The 17,251-nt window shown below is 40.0% G+C and overlaps 1 protein-coding gene across 1 annotated transcript in view; it reads right to left on the reverse strand.

Annotated features, from left to right (window-relative positions):
* Positions 1-3,005: 3,005 nt before the first annotated feature.
* Positions 3,006-17,251, reverse strand: part of srrm4 (serine/arginine repetitive matrix 4) — a 77,351-nt gene continuing 63,105 nt past the window's right edge. The window contains exons 6-12 of the mRNA XM_041900623.2: positions 16,961-17,047; positions 14,912-15,080; positions 7,332-7,663; positions 6,918-7,121; positions 6,706-6,807; positions 6,425-6,583; positions 3,006-5,760 (exon numbers count right to left, since the gene is read on the reverse strand). Coding sequence (XP_041756557.1) covers positions 5,448-5,760; positions 6,425-6,583; positions 6,706-6,807; positions 6,918-7,121; positions 7,332-7,663; positions 14,912-15,080; positions 16,961-17,047 — 1,366 coding nt within the window. The 3' untranslated portion in view covers positions 3,006-5,447. The remainder of the gene's footprint in view (positions 5,761-6,424; positions 6,584-6,705; positions 6,808-6,917; positions 7,122-7,331; positions 7,664-14,911; positions 15,081-16,960; positions 17,048-17,251) is intronic.

The raw sequence follows: 17,251 nt of genomic DNA on the forward strand, positions 1-17,251 counted from the left end.
AGGGATAAGGGTTTATTTAAGGGTTCAAGGGACTGACAATACAATTTCAGCTGACACATTACAGCAAGTCAAGCTCACACTGACACCAGTAGGAAAACGCATCCTGGATCTCAGTCTCGCGTTACTGTTCTTTCACATGGAAATGAAAGAATGAAAGCACATTATTTAACACTAACACCCTGCATCATTAGTCTTGATATGTACCCTGTTATTGAACCTTCTAATTTCAACATGATCAAGGTGGGAGTTCAAGCACAAACACCTCTAAAACCCACTGATATACAGTTGAAGTCGGAAGTTTACATACACAGGTTGGAGTCATTAAAACTCGTTTTTCAACCACTCCACACATTTCTTGTTACCAAACTGTAGTTTTGTGAAGTTAGTTAGGACATCTACTTTGTGCATGACACAAGTCATTTTTTCAACAATTGTTTACAGACAGATTATTTCACTTTTAATTCACTGTATCACAATTCCAGTGGGTCAGAAGTTTACATTCACTAAGTTGACTGTGCATTTAAACAGCTTGGAAAATTCTGAAAATGATATCATGGCTTTAGAAGCTTCTGATAGGCTAATTGACATAATTTGAGTCAATTGGAAGTGTACCTGTGGATGTATTTCAAGGCCTACCTTCAAACTCAGTGCCTCTTTACTTGACATCATGGGAAAATAAAAATAAATCAGCCAAGACCTCAGAAAAAAAATGGTAGACCTCCACAAGTCTGGTTCATCCTTGGGAGCAATTTCCAAACGCCTGAAGGTACCACGTTCATCTGTACAAACAATAGTACGCAAGTATAAACACCATGGGACCACGCAGCCGTCATACCGCTCAGGAAGGAGACACGTTCTGTCTCCTAGAGATGAACGTACTTTGGTGCGAAAAGTGCAAATCAATCCCAGAACAACAGCAAAGAACCTTGTGAAGATGCTGGAGGAAACAGGTACAAAAGTATATATATCCACAGTAAAATAAGTCCTATATCGACATAACTTGAAAGGCCGCTCAGCAAGGAAGAAGCCACTGCTCCAAAACCGCCATAAAAAAGCCAGACTATGGTTTGCAACTGCACATGGGGACAAAGATCGTACTTTTTGGAAAAATGTCCTCTGGTCTGATGAAACAAAAATAGAACTGTTTGGCCATAATGCCCATCGTTATGTTTGGAGGAAAAAGGGGGAACTTGCAAGCCGAAGAACACCATCCCAACCGTGAAGCACGGGGGTGGCAGCATCATGCTGTGGGGGTGCTTTGCTGCAGGAGGGACTATTATTCTGACATTTCACATTCTTAAAATAAAGTGGTGATCCTGACTGACCTAAGACAGGGAATTTTTATTAGGATTAAATGTCAGGAATTGTGAAAAACAGAGTTTAAATGTATTTGGCTAAGGTGTATGTAAACTTCTGACTTCAACTGTAGATTCCAGTATTTCCCATAATTTCCCACAGTTTCCCACATTTTCTTTAACTAGTAGTGCCTGGCCAGGATAGCAACACATCTCTATAGCCTAGTAATGTTGATGTAAAATCAGATATCTTACAGCTGAGTTGACAACAATGAGGCAAAGTATTTTCAGTAGGAAAGAAACCATACCATACCAGTGCATCATTTTGCATTGATCATTTGATTGACTATTCCACAAAATCTGAATGAATTATTCCACATCCCTCATATAATTAATCTATACAGTGCAGATGAATATGTACACCACAGTAATCATTAATATTCATTTGTACAGTGTACATACTGTACACCATGGAATGGTATATCAGGGCCACAAGGGAGAGTGGTTCACCTCAAAGTAGTGCTGAGCGATTAGTGCTTTTTTTTTTTAGGTCGGTTCGGTTTTTGAAAAATAATCATGGTTTTCGATTTCGGTTTGCGATTTATTTATATTTTTTATAAATGCATTATATGGTTTCAATGCTGTAACAACACAGAATAAATCAATTGATGGGAGTGACTGCACATTACTATCATTTATTGGGCTCTAACCACCATTTATTCACATTACTTTACATAAATAAAATATTTAGCTTGTGTATATTACATATTTGTTTTTAGTACACTTTTAGAAAAAAAGGTGCTATCTAGAACCTTAAAGGGTTCTTCGGCTGTCCCCATAGGATAACCCTTTGAAGAACCCTTTTTGGTTCCAGGTAGAACTCTTTTGGTTCCAGGTAGCACTCTTTTGGGTTCCATGTAGAACCCTTTCCACAGAGGGTTCTACCTGGAACCCAAAAGCGTTCTACCTGGAACCAAAAAGGGTTCTGCCTGGAACCAAAAAGGATTCTACCTGGAACCAAAAAGGGTTCTGCCTGGAACCAAAAAGGATTCTACCTGGAACCAAAAAGGATTCTCCTATGGGGACAGCCAAAGAGCCCTTTTGGGGAACCTTTTTTTCTAAGGTTGTATGATGATTACTTTATTATTTCATGAATAAAACCCCAATGATGGTAGTGACTGCCCATTACTGCATATTACTTATTAATAAACCATCCGTTATTTACATGACTATTTCAGTTGTTGTGTATATCTTTTTTTTGGGATGACTTATTATTTTATTCCTAGTCAACATCTCATCTATGCTCAGGCAGTAGCAGCCAGTAGCCATCTATCTCTGTGCTTCCCAAAGAGTCATCATTCAGGCTAGAAGGCTAGCCTAGCTGGCTAGCTGCCTGCTGTCTGACGAAATCACTATTTCAGTAGTTCTTCAAAGTAGATAAGGCATACTTTTAAGACTGCTAAATAAAAATGATCAATCAATTAGATGTTTTGTTGGGTAGAGATACCTAAGCAACCTCTCTCTATCGCTCTGCTCTTCCTCGCTGTGTCAGTCTGCCGGCCCCACAGGCTTGCCCGGCAAGAACCAATGAAAACAGGCAGCTGTAGCCGCAACTATGAGTTGGACGCATAGCGATAGAGGACTCATCTTTGTATCTATGCTATTATATCCTCTGTGACAGCATGGGCAGCGCCATTGAGGCGATCTCCATTTTGAAGTAGTAAATGTTCTTCTTCACAATTGGCTGATCCCTCCTGATGACTCAGTTGGACATGACTCCAACAGGGCCACCCAGAGGGATCAGCCAATAAATTTGGAAGTCCCACCAGTTGACTACATTAAAATGGTGGAAGCCCTCAATGGCGCTGCCTATGCTAAAATGGCCTTTTGGCCACTAGAGGCCTCTATCATTCTCTATGGTTGGACAACATGTCCCAGAGAGAAATCTCTAGAGAAACGGCACAAACGGCACTTTGAGCGCACAGAAAAAAGAAAAAAACTAAAAGGAATTAAAATAATTGAACTGACATTGGTCGATTAGTTATTTAAAAACCGAAAATAAACCTACATTTTGGTTAATCACTCAGCACTACCTCAAAAGCATGTAATCAGTAGCATATGTAAAATGTGTTGTGTCTTCATCTTCCTTCCAAGCTCTCCAAACCTTTGGATAAGTTACTGAACATTCAGATAAATCACTTCAGACTGTTATATGTACAATGCATAGAGAGCAGACCCTCATGCCTGGAGCAGATTCTGAACGTAGATATACAGGGTGATAGATTGGACCTAATGGAGAAATTAAACATAAGGGCTAAGAGAGTTATTCTAAATGCTAATGTTTTCCTTTTTTTTTTGCTTAATATACCCACATAGATCTCCTTGAAAAAGTATATGGGAGTAACCACTGAGGCTAAACGTCTGCCACACAGGCTTTTAGTACTTTCCTATTGGCTTTTTCTGTCATCTCTGTTGATGTGGCTATTTATAGCATAGCCTCTGAAGAAATAGCATTCTCCCCCAAAGAGAACAGGGGAATGAATAGTTGAGATGGAGTGAAGTAAAGTAACATTGTTTGAATCGATATGCTATTACATTGTCTATTGTGCAAAGTCAGACTAACCTTGTACTAGATCTGCTTGTTCTCATGCCAACTCCGTTACTGTCAAAGGATGACAATGAGTTGGCATGATAGGACAAACAGACTGACACTCGGGCTAGAGTCAGACTGTCCATTGTAGAGTTTGAATGGGAACTTTTTTGTAAATCGCAACATACTCATAACTGTATAAACCCATCGATATAATGGCATTGCATAGAAACATAGACCATTACTGAGAGGCAACACAAATGCATAAATATTACTGTAAACACATTATAAATATGCATGACACAAAAATGTGCATTTCAAAACTTGACCTTTGGTGGAAGGACTATACAAACAAGACAGGGGAAGTATGTGTTTGGTTCTGCTTCTGAAATACCAAACACATTATGGAACAGTGCTATTTGGGACCGTTACACAAAAAAACAGAATAACAAAATAACAGATGTATCCAATAGTGAATATCCTCTCTGTCAAACATATGCTGAAAAGTAAAACATTTGAACATTCTCTCCATGCACTCTTATTCAAGTTTCATTCAAAATAATCGAATAAATAGAACACCGATAATTTGAATAAATAAATAAATACATTAATTAATAGATAACTACCTAGATAAATACATATGACAACCTAACAGTTACTAAAACAGTGTACAAAAACGAACTATTTTGTCATTAAAACACCCCTCATTCCAGGTATTGCCATTCAGATACCCACATAGTTTAGCTTCACTAGGAGCTGTTATGGGGATTCTTTAAAATGAAAAAAACCTTTTTCAGCCCTTCTGTGCAGTGGTTTGATCATTCACCATCATCTTATAAGGAATTACATTTCAATTGTTTGCCACTTGATCAGAGGATAAATAAATCTGGCTTTTGAGCTAATAGGCAGTTTGTTTGCCATCGGGACTTCCTCCTGCTCCTCCTCCTCTTCCTGTTCCTTCTCATCATTTCTCAGATGTTTTTGCTTCACATTCTGAAGAGCTGAGATTAGAGAAGCAATACACATTTTCCTATGTTCCTGAAAAACCGTCCCTCTCACCCTCCCTCTGTCCCCAAAACAACTTTCTCCCTCTGTCCCCAAAACAACTTTGTAGTGCACATCCCAGATTTGAAATGAAATGGTCGGAAACTTGTTATAAAATGAAGAGTTTATCAGAGGGTTAAACTGAACAATGCTCCTCCATCCTTCGTTTCAGTCAAAGACGTCAGAGGAAGAGTGTCACAAGGAAAAACAGTCTCTAGCCATTGTGAATGCTAATGCGTGACGAGGACACAGCGGACTGAAAAAAACGAACCAAAGAAAACATTAAATCAATCTTATTTCCAGTGGTTTCCTTCTTCAATACATCAGAGACAACTGCTTCTATTCAAGACATCGTTGAAGAAAAAATTCAAGGTACAGGGATACTTGCTTGAAGGGTCTGGCTCAGGCATCTAACACGAAAAAGACGCAAAGAGATGAAAACATTACCTCATACTTCCGCTGGGAGATTGGGAAATAATAATACAGTCTCCTCCGTAACCTCCTCAGTCTGTTAAAACTCAGTGCCGGTTCTTGCCCTTGCTGTAACCGTCCAACGAGTCATAGCTGCGACTCCGGCTCTGACTGCGGCTCCGGCGGCCAAAGATGGAGTTCCAAGAGGAGCTGCGACTGTAGCTCCGGTAGGAGAAGTAGCTCCTACTCCTACTTCTTCTTCGGCTCCTACTCCTACTCCTGGAACTACTGAGGCAGAGGCCAGGACTGGGGCTAGGGCTGCGACTCCGTGTGAAGAGGCTGCTCCAAGAGGATACACTGGTAGAGCGACTGCTGGATGAAGGACTGGGCCGGAAGTATGGGATGGGTCTCTTCCTGGCACTGTGGGGAATCAGGGAGGTATGGTTAGCATTAGAGAGACTGTGTGAATCAACACATCAAGAGTAAGTAAATTAAAGTCCCAATGCAATCAATTGCAGATAATGTTTTTTTAAAAACACTTTGCGGAGTCATTCAGAATGCTCAATTGGATATTGATGCCAAACCATACCTTGTTTTTAACATACAGTACAAGGGGCCTAATTATTCATGCCTGGATTGTTATGTTACACTTTCTTCACAAAAATGCATTTCAGCTCGTGTTCATGTCAGGAGAAACTTCTTTAAGATATAGCATTGCTGTCACACCTCAAAACAACGCCTGGAACATTTCAATGCATAATCATGAGCACAACTGTTTCATTTAGCTGTCTCGCTTGATCCATTGCAGCTTGTTTAGACTAGTAGAAAATTAATCAGGTAAATGGCCTTCTTTTCACAGCCCAGTCCCCCAAAAGTCTCTGTGGCGAACTGGAGGCCATTGTCGAAGGTTAAAAGAAGAGGGACTCTGCTAAGGACAAACCATTGTTGAGTCCGTGGTTTGAACAAATAAGTTGATACAAAGTGAAATAAAATAGTGACGGTGCACGAATGAAAGAATTCGTAAGAAACGTGAACGTTTTGTCAGAAACGTGAAAGTGTTACAGGCAGAAAGAGAAAAAGATACCTGGTTATCCTCCTGGCTTCCAGGTGACTGGGTGAATCTCTCCTCCTTTTCCTCATGGGAGAGTAGAACCTGCGTCTATGCCTCTTCCCGCTTCGCTTCCGACTGCTGTGTTTCACATCCTTCTCACAGGAGCTGGGGTCCCTCTTCCTCTCTCGGACCCTATGTTAGATGGCAAAATAAGTACAGTAAGGCATCACTCATAAGCAATTCTATAATTTGGACATTATGCCAGAAGTAGTTAGTAGTTAATTGAGCAAGTAGATTGGCAAAACATGTTTTACCTCTCTTTACTGTATCGGGAGTAGCTTCCTCTGGACCTTCCACTGCCCTCACTACCTTTCCTTCTCAAACCAGCCAAGTAGCTCGGTGAACGGGAGTACGACCTTAAGACAAGCAGAACAGATTTACTTCAACGGAGGTCAGCGAAGCCCACATATTTCAAGTGGCTGCTTAAGGTGTCAGTGAAGTACATTAGAACCTAAATGAAACCAACCTGGCAGATGACAGTGATCGGCTTCGAGAGTAGCTTCCGGAGTTTCTGGAGCTCCCCGAGGATCTACTTCTGCTTCTGCTGCTGGATGAGTGGGCTCTAGTCCGCTTACGTGAAGAGGCCACCGTCCTCAAAGGAGAGAGAGAAGAGACTGTCTTCTGAGGTCTCCCCATCTTGGCCCCACATACTGAGGTTGTTACCAGCTCACTGCAATGATAACAGTGGAATTACACCAATGTATCAATTTCTGCTGCAATTGTAAAAATATGTAGATGTCCGCCTTACAGTATGTACATGGCTGGCTTAAATTAAGAGGGAAAACGGGAAAAGTGAATTAAGGAACATTTCTGATCCTTGACTTCAAGTAGCACTTTACATAATCTACAGTATGATATTCCTCAAAGATAGGAAGCTCACCTCTTGCCGTTTCCATTGAAAATGGGAGAAGACAAACCACCTTCCACATGCAGAGGTTTACACAGGGAAGCATAGCTGGTCACAGAGTTCCCAGAGTCGGATACATTATCCCCGTCTGTAAACTTCAGCTTCTCTGGGGAAGCCGGCGCTTGATACAGGACCTTTTTGTCACCGATGACACTTGTCCGTGAAATGCTGGTTTTGGTCGACGGTGGTGAAGACGTGTCATTCCCGGAATCGTAATCCTGTGGTCCTTTGCTCTGATTGGTCAGAGTGTGATGGTGAACCACTGCTGTGTTTAAAACCTCACCGCCAGGTTTTGACTGCAAGACCTGTAAACAGACAGAAAGAGGATGTTGCTTTACTTCTAGAGGTGTTTTGGATAGGTTCAAGCAATTACCTGTACGATGCACTGTGATACTCTACAAAGGAAACCATTTCCCTTCAAAACACAGAGAAGAAATTATTTTTTGGGGACAGAGAACTTGGAAAGATTAAAGACGTCATGCAAATTTGTGGCATGCAAATAAGTTGGAAAGAAAAACAAAACTGAACCAAATTGAAATAAAGTAACAAAAAAGGTTTAAAGTAAATTCATTTGGAACTAAAACAAAGATATGAAAGGAAGAACAAAAGAACAGAAAGAAAGAGAGAAACTAATGTGTGAATAAAACTACCAACGGCTTTAGCCAAGTCGAGTGAGAGAAAAAGATAGAAGAAATAACAATAAACAGTAGCCCCATTACAAAGCCTGTTTTAAAGAACATTGAACAAACATCACAAAATGGGGATTATGTAGAAATGAAAAGGATTGCAGACAAAGAGATATCCCATCAGTCTAACTAAGAAAGCCCTCAGAATAGGACAGATGATTGTGCTTTTTCCCTGCAAGAAAAGTAATTACCCTGCAGCGAACCCTAGGTACAGTAAATCCCTACGTCTGCGGATAGCATCGACTTACCAATCAAGATTTCCTCCTTAAGTAGGTAAGGTGTAAGAAAAGGGAAGAGCGGGCAACATAAGTGCATCATTAGAGTCGTAAATTGCAAGAAAAAGACAATAACCCTCTCTTCAAACCCAGAGCCAGTTAGACTGTTATTGGCATGTTCCTTTTTCTTCCCGTAAGTGTGATTGTTTAGGAGTTTTCTTGGGGCTTGAAGCCAATAACAAGCTTTTATTGTGCACTCAATCTTGAATAGTTACACCGCACGTCGGTAAGGCCTTTTATTACAAACTGAATCTACTTTAGACTAGGTATGGTATTCAAACCAGCTTTGTAAACTACACTGTAGCTTCTTTTTTTTTTTTTTTTACTAAAGTAAGTGAGTTTGTTTCACTCTAAAATAGCAAGAGTGGTTGCTGTCACTGAGGACTATACAGGAATTATATTAATGTTTTCCTGCTGAACAAAACTAATGGGAAATAAGAGATACTACATTATTGAATGTTTAGCTAAACTAAATTCCCTCCAAACAGATTATAATCTCCCTTTACCTATCTATTGCAAATCATTTGTAGTAGATTACTTCAACTCTTCCCGCCTTTTTCAGATAATCCAGTCCCCAGTCTGCAACATCAGACCAGACTTAAGACTGAAATCCCCAGCGAAAACATCAAAAGAAAACCATCCATCACAGGCTACTGACAAAATGCTTCAATCTATCCAATCACCTTCCTAATAGTCAGTTATTGTTCTTCTGACAATCAGAACCCTACTCAAAGAAAACCACCTGAAGGCACCCCTAAACACATACCATTTTGTCCATCTGAGCAACACAAAAAGTATTTCAGCAGATTTTGTGCGTTTTTGTGTGGCTTAATTCGTATGAAAATACACACATTTTTGTGCGACCTAATTCGTAGGAAAACACACAAATTTTTTTGCGACTTCATTCATAGAAAAATGAATTTTTTGGGGGCAAACTTCAGAACAATCTTTTGAAAGTTATTGGAGCAATGCATTTTGGGCAATGGTGTTCTACACTGCCTTTTTTTGTTTCCCAAATGTATTTATATCAAAAAACAAACTTGTTAACAACCCAATATTGTTAATCAACCAGGTTGTTACCGAAATATTTATAATATAATAGTTTTTTTTATTAATGCCAATTCTGTTTTCTATGCTTGTCTTCGCTTAGTACTTTGGGATAGTGGTGCTATGTCGGATTTTATGAGGGTTGCCATAATGAAGTAAAAAGCTGTATTTGTCATTTTTTTGTGGTATCGATGAAGGTATTTGATTGGGGAATGGGGATACATTTTTCGCAAAAATAATCTGTTTGGTTTCAATTCCCCTGGTGCATCTGCATGGTATTTGCAACTATAACGAGTCTGGACAATGATCAATTAAGCCATATCAATGCAGTTAAACAGGTTAATGTAAAATAATGAATTATGTTGGCTTACACTTATGGCACTTCCAAGGCCGTTTCATGATGCTTATTACGGTCGTGTCAATCATGTTATATACTTAGGCTATTGTAACAAGGCATATGCCAGCATTGTAGGCCTACTGTCTCTGCCCAGAGGCCTACTAGACTTTCATGGTAACGGCCATTAGAGCTCACTTTGTAACGGCCATTAGAGTCCCTGTTGCAGCTTTCACTTTCTTACGCTACATTGGTGGCAGCATTGTGATCCCGTCCAGCTCATGTCTAGTTATGTGATCTAGTAGTGGGAAGCATTCTGTTTTTCAACATTGTGTTGGGTGTAATTACATTGATATATCTAGTGAACAATGGAAAAGCAACAATAGGCATGACGGATAGAAGTAGTCACTACAGGTGTGATCAAGCCTTACATCAAAGTTGCCTGAAGCCGAATGGAAAGTGCTACAGTGGGGGAAAAAAGTATTTAGTCAGCCACCAATTGTGCAAGTTCTCCCACTTAAAAAGATGAGAGAGGCCTGTAATTTTTATCATAGGTACACGTCAACTATGACAGACAAAATCAGATTTTTTTTCTCCAGAAAATCACATTGTAGGATTTTTAATGAATTTATTTGCAAATTATGGTGGAAAATAAGTATTTGGTCAATAACTAAAGTTCCTCAATACTTTGTTATATACCCTTTGTTGGCAATGACACAGGTCAAACGTTTTCTGTAAGTCTTCACAAGGTTTTCACACACTGTTGCTGGTATTTTGACCCATTCCTCCATGCAGATCTCCTCTAGAGCAGTGATGTTTTGGGGCTGTCGCTGGGCAACACGGACTTTCAACTCCCTCCAAAGATTTTCTATGGGGTTGAGATCTGGAGACTGGCTAGGCCACTCCAGGACCTTGAAATGCTTCTTACGAAGCCACTCCTTCGTTGCCCGGGCGGTGTGTTTGGGATCATTGTCATGCTGAAAGACCCAGCCACGTTTCATCTTCAATGCCCTTGCTGATGGAAGGAGGTTTTCACTCAACATCTCACGATACATGGCCCCATTCATTCTTTCCTTTACACGGATCAGTCGTCCTGGTCCCTTTGCAGAAAAACAGCCCCAAAGCATGATGTTTCCACCCCCATGCTTCACAGTAGGTATGGTGTTCTTTGGATGCAACTCAGCATTCTTTGTCCTCCAAACACGACGAGTTGAGTTTTTACCAAAAAGTTATATTTTGGTTTCATCTGACCATATGACATTCTCCCAATCCTCTTCTGGATCATCCAAATGCACTCTAGCAAACTTCAGACGGGCCTGGACATGTACTGGCTTAAGCAGGGGGACACGTCTGGCACTGCAGGATTTGAGTCCCTGGTGGCGTAGTGTGTTACTGATGGTAGGCTTTGTTACTTTGGTCCCAGCTCTCTGCAGGTCATTCACTAGGTCCCCCCGTGTGGTTCTGGGATTTTTGCTCACCGTTCTTGTGATCATTTTGACCCCACGGGGTGAGATCTTGCGTGGAGCCCCAGATCGAGGGAGATTATCAGTGGTCTTGTATGTCTTCCATTTCCTAATAATTGCTCCCACAGTTGATTTATTCAAACCAAGCTGCTTACCTATTGCAGATTCAGTCTTCCCAGCCTGGTGCAGGTCTACAATTTTGTTTCTGGTGTCCTTTGACAGCTCTTTGGTCTTGGCCATAGTGGAGTTTGGAGTGTGACTGTTTGAGGTTGTGGACAGGTGTCTTTTATACTGATAACAAGTTCAAACAGGTGCCATTAATACAGGTAACGAGTGGAGGACAGAGGAGCCTCTTAAAGAAGAAGTTACAGGTCTGTGAGAGCCAGAAATCTTGCTTGTTTGTAGGTGACCAAATACTTATTTTCCACCATAATTTGCAAATAATTTCATTAAAAATCCTACAATGTGATTTTCTGAATTATTTTTTCTCAATTTGTCTGTCATAGTTGACGTGTACCTATGATGAAAATTACAGGCCTCTCTCATCTTTTTAAGTGGGAGAACTTGCACAATTGGTGGCTGACTAAATACTTTTTTCCCCCACTGTATGCCCTGACCAGTTATTCAGAATAAAATCCTCTGTGACTAGACATTTACATAAGTTAACTTACCAATGTGGACCCAAAACAAATACATTCTACACATTTACAAACTACCTGTTTTAAAGTGTTATTACAACCATGTTATTTTGTTACTGAAGCTTATATATCAAATAACCTAACAATGATCCACATCATATGGGTAGACAAATAATAAGTAAGTGTGTTATGCAGCAAAACACAACTATCCTTTTTTTAGGATGTAAACCAGTAATATGAATCACTGTTGATCCATCCTGTTCTGATCTAATGAGATGGATGTAGGATTTCCTACGGCCTAGAATCGAGGCCTTTCCCAGTCATGTAGGACGAAGCTAGGCCCCTCTTGGTTCTCATTGGCGAAGACTGAACTCAAGTTAGGGGTTATATGTCAGACTCTCCTATACCTCTTTGCCAACATGTTATACCCCAGAGGTTGTAAATAAACCCTTTTTAAGCTGATATAACGTCTAGCATTATTATAGGGCTGTGAAACCCATAGCCGAATGGCTTCGGACTGAGCATTTTTCACCATTTATTTACGGAGAGCAATTTCCATTTTATAACAGGTAGTGTCCATTTATTTACAGTAGTGTGTTGATTAATTATTGCTTTCTTCAGTGGAAATACAGAATATGTATAAAAATGCTAAATATACCAAAAGCTAAATCAAGCAGAGATTTACGGCTATTTAACCATGTTAACCATTACTGAAACATGCAAACTACAAACATTTAGCCAGTTAAAGATAATGAATACATGACAACTAAATACAAATATTTTATTAAGAATTATTCATACAAAAGTCAAGAGTTGGCTATAACATGAATACAAACAAAGTGAGTGTGTGTATATGTGTGTTTGTGTGCGTGTGTGTGTATTATGGTGTGTATTATAATTTCCCATCATAGAAATGTATCCCCATTCCTCAATCAAATACCTTAATCGATACCACAAAACACCCCCCAGAAAAATCGACATAGCCTTGTATAAAATGCATTATGAAAGAAATTGTTTAATGTACACGAAAACATGGAGCCTTGTATTAAATGCATTATGAAGAAAATAGTGTAGGCCTACTGTTGCCTACATGAAAAAAGGGCCTTTCTGACTACACGTGCACCAGTATCCCAAAGTATTAAGTGAAAACAAGCATAGAAAAGAGTATTGGCATTAATAAAAAAATTTAAAACATAAGGCTACTATTATACGAGAAGTATTTCAGTGACAACCTGGTTGATTAACAATATTGGGTTGTTAACAAGTTAGTTTTTTATATAAACAAATGTGGGACACAAAAAAAGGCAGTGTAGAACACCATTGCCCATCATGCATTGCTCTAATAACTTTCAAAAGATTGTTCCGAAGTTTGCCCCCAACAAATGTATTTCTTCTATGAATGAAGTCGCACAAACATGTATATTTCCTACCAATTAAGGCGCACAAAAAGTTGTGTCTTTTCACACGAATTAAGCTACACAAAAACGCACAGAAATTCACGAAATCTGCTGAAATACTATTTGTACATATTTGCATGAATTGAGTGTGAGATTGTGTTGACCTGAGATATGTAGCAGTTGAGAAGCTTTTACTGTAAATACAGTATCTGCCACATACTCGGTATTCAAACTAACTGGGAGTTAATCAGTGTATTTATTATGCTCATACCCACCTTTCCTTTTATGGTTTGCTTTGATTAGGAGGAAATATTAAACATACCCAAATAATGAATTCTTAAGACCAATAATGAAATAGTTTATTTCTGTTACTCCTGATATAACTACAGAAAGGACTATACTTTCACTGATGGTTAATTCACTTAAAACCTGTGAAAATAGATTATATAAAAACTAAACTTGCTCAACTATGAAATAGTTAGTTTATATCGGTTCCTGCTACAATATTACTTTAATTCAATTAAATCCTATGAAAAATGAACACAAAAAGTGATAAACATAGTCAAATTATATTAGATAACCAATTGTAGAAACCCTCTCAGAAAAAAGGTTTGGGTATGGAATACAAAGCATGCGTCAATGTAGGCCTAGTTTATTGCATTTGAATTCCAAACCTGTGGTTTGTGATTTAAAAAAATCTGGGGTGTAATTAGCATAATTTAATGATCACTGGAGAGAAATTGAATGTATTTCATGCCTCAGCAAGCATGAAACAATGAGTCAGCGAACGGACGGAGCTGAGCTGGGTTTCAAATCCAAGCAGTTTCAAGTAATAAAGAGAGAAACACCACTTGGTTAGATGTTGTCAACCTGCTATGGTCTTGCAACTATTTCAGAATGTACACCTATTTTCAGATCTGAAATATCTGATCAATCACTATCACCCAAGACATAGTTTCTAATATTGCTACAGTGCAGGGCCAATAGCAATTCATAAACAGTCAATAAGAGTATTGTTTTGATGACAACAACTAGTGATGTGCTTGAGCTCAGGAAATACAGCTGAATTCAAGAAAAAATACACTGCTACTGTATGTGTTGTAATCTTGCCTGCAGTCATTGTGCTGGTAATTTCAACTCACGCTTGCCCCATTAGCTTTTCACAAAACAGCTGGAATGCATCCTCGGCACATTATCAATATCTGCCTACCACCAGCAAGTTCCTTGGGTGCTGTTTCTGCTAAGTTTGTATTTAATTGATGGTGTTGGTTAGATAAAACAGAAAAACAAGAACAGATGACATTATTGCTAAATGAGGCGTTCATAGAAAAGAGGTAAGGAAACAACATGATTCAGACAGGCCATGTAAAATTAGTTTGATTCAGAAGTGATTGGAATTCACCCACAAAGGACCAAATTGAATTCGAAAGACCATATCTTCTAAAAATACAATGCATATCTGTGCTATATGTGTGCGTTTTTATACAGCACAGTATTTCTGATAACCATTTCTTATCTTGGGAGAGGACACGGTCCAGTTACTTTTTTTTCAACGCTCTGATATCTTGAGTGAATACATTTGTTACAAATTAAACAAGTCCGCTTCACCGAATGTTCTTGAGATACTGAGGAGGTTTTACATGGCCTTAACAGATAAATAAAACTACACCACTGCTACATTAGTTAAGGCTCAGAATCCCGAGGTACACTTACGGTGCCAGTAGAAAGGACGGAGCGAAAGATTGGAGTCGTTTTACAGACTGACTTGGCGGCAGTCCCCCACTCAAACCCTCTGTGGTCCAGGTGCGCTGTACTGGGGTCCTTCCTCTGGGCTGCTAGGCCTCCCAACACAGGGTGATTCACTGATTTGTGCAGATGATGGCTGTGGACACAGATTTGAAGGAGTTAAAATCTCACTATTTCATCATAGTCTACGATTCAATCAAAACCTGCTTGCCAGCTGACAGCAATTGTCTAGACAAAATTGGCAACTGTGCGTGCCAGGGATAGGATAGGACAAAACTGTTTACTCAAAATGGCACTTATTGTGCAGCTGTGAGAATAAACATTTGTCCTCATGTAATCACTAGGACAATGTTTACTGTTTGAACAACTGTATTCAAATTGACTTCAAACGCGATTTCCCCTCAGCTTGTGATGAAAGTTGTTTCACCAACCAACCAAAATGACTTTCTAACTGGTTATGACTGAATGGTGGCCTACGTTGTGCCATTGTAAAAAGTGTGTAGGGACAGGGGGACAGAGGGCCAGCTCAGGGTCTACCCCAGACTGTACAGGAGAACCAGGCAGCAGCCTCATAATGAATGTGATCCAAGGCTGAACAGGGATCAACCCTTATCTGTTTACAGACTAATGCCTGCAGCAGAAGCTTGTGTGTGTGTGTGTGTGTGTGTGTGTGTGTGTGTGTGCTTGTGCGTGTGTCGGCTTGGCAGAGCTCAAGACAAACCGGCTTGATATATAGCCTTACCCTCCGACACGGGCAAACACTGCTAGCACAGATACTGCCACCAGCCAAGCTAGGGGAAGGATAACTTACACAGCCAGCCTTGACAAGCCATGGCATTTCATATTTCAAAGCTAGCTAGAGCTAGAGCTGTGAACACGATCCGGGAGCTCTAAGTGGGGTTTTATGGGTGGACTTGACGATTATACAATTCAAAAATAATTATACAGTTCCGGAATGCAATTGTTGTATAATCGTTTTCCAGGGGACAGTTGGTATGGAATCTCTGGGTATTGAAAATTATTCTGATTGTTCCCCCCGTTGTCTCGCAACGACAGAGGATGTGTCCCAAATGGCACCCTATTCCCTATATAGTAGTGCACTATATAGGGTCAAAATTTGTGCACTATAAAGGGTATAGGGTGCCATTTGGGACGCAAATAGACTCTCAGCACCTTTCAGTGGAGCACGGTTGGTCGGGGTAAAGCTTGCCGCTGTTCAATTTCAGTAATGATTTCCTCTGCTGAATATCCCAGGGAAACTCCCAATAATGGAGAGATCCAGAAGGGATTTAAAAGCAATCATCTCTGGTTTAAGATTATTTCAATTTGAAATCTTTGGCTCCCCCTGTTACCAGTGTGAATGAATGATAAATGACTGATCAAATGAGAGAGTAAATGGATGAATGAAATAATTAATTATTGAGGGGTGTATGTATGAAAGAGTGAATTATGTCAGATGATGCGTTAATTATTGTAGTGCAGAGGTGACACTAAGGGAAGTCTAATATAATTGAGCTGTCTGTCTCTGAGGATTCAGATGATGAAAATGAAATTATATATTGTCATATTGAATCTTAAAGAAGGCTACAACCTAATGGAAGAGTCAAATGCAAAAACTAAACTGCTGGCCCAATGGATTTAAAACCTAACCTAACCTATCACCTAACCCATCGCCTCAAATCGTAACTCTAGTCCAGACCGACTGCAATAATAATCCACCAAATCCATCAAACTCTATCAGCGCCACCGCAACACAGCCCGATCTCAGTGATCCGGCAAATATTTGACTCTAATTGAGTGCGCATTGATCTGTGGATGCCGTTTCCCAGTCATTTCCTGTGAAGCTGTGATAAGGAGGCTACCGCTACACCCGTTACTCATTCCTATGATCAAACAGTCACCTCCGGCCTATCAATCATCACTGTGGCATGACCAGACCAGCCAGGCAGAATGCCCGGGGCTGAAAATATAAATGGAGGCTTCCGTCGCGGCGTGAGTGTTGAGGCTAGGATTTACCTGCTCTCGGTGCTGGAGGAGCGGCAGGTGGAACTCTCTGACTCTGACCTCCGGTAGCGTCGTCTCCGCTTCGTGTGACTCCGTGAGCTGGAAGAGGAAATGAAAGGAGAGAAGAGAGACCAGGGAATGAGTATCTTCTTAGTAAGGAAGAAATGACCAAACGTTGCCGTGATGGATATTGCACTTGCTTACTCCTCCATATGCTGCTTCCCTGATTACTGGCACCAAATCAAATCAATACTTTCATATAAAGAAGACAAAATAGTGCGGTGGAAAAAGGACAAGAGAAAA

This window comes from Coregonus clupeaformis, chromosome 16 (genome assembly GCF_020615455.1).
Source record: "Coregonus clupeaformis isolate EN_2021a chromosome 16, ASM2061545v1, whole genome shotgun sequence".
Classification (NCBI taxonomy): Eukaryota; Metazoa; Chordata; class Actinopteri; order Salmoniformes; family Salmonidae; genus Coregonus; species Coregonus clupeaformis.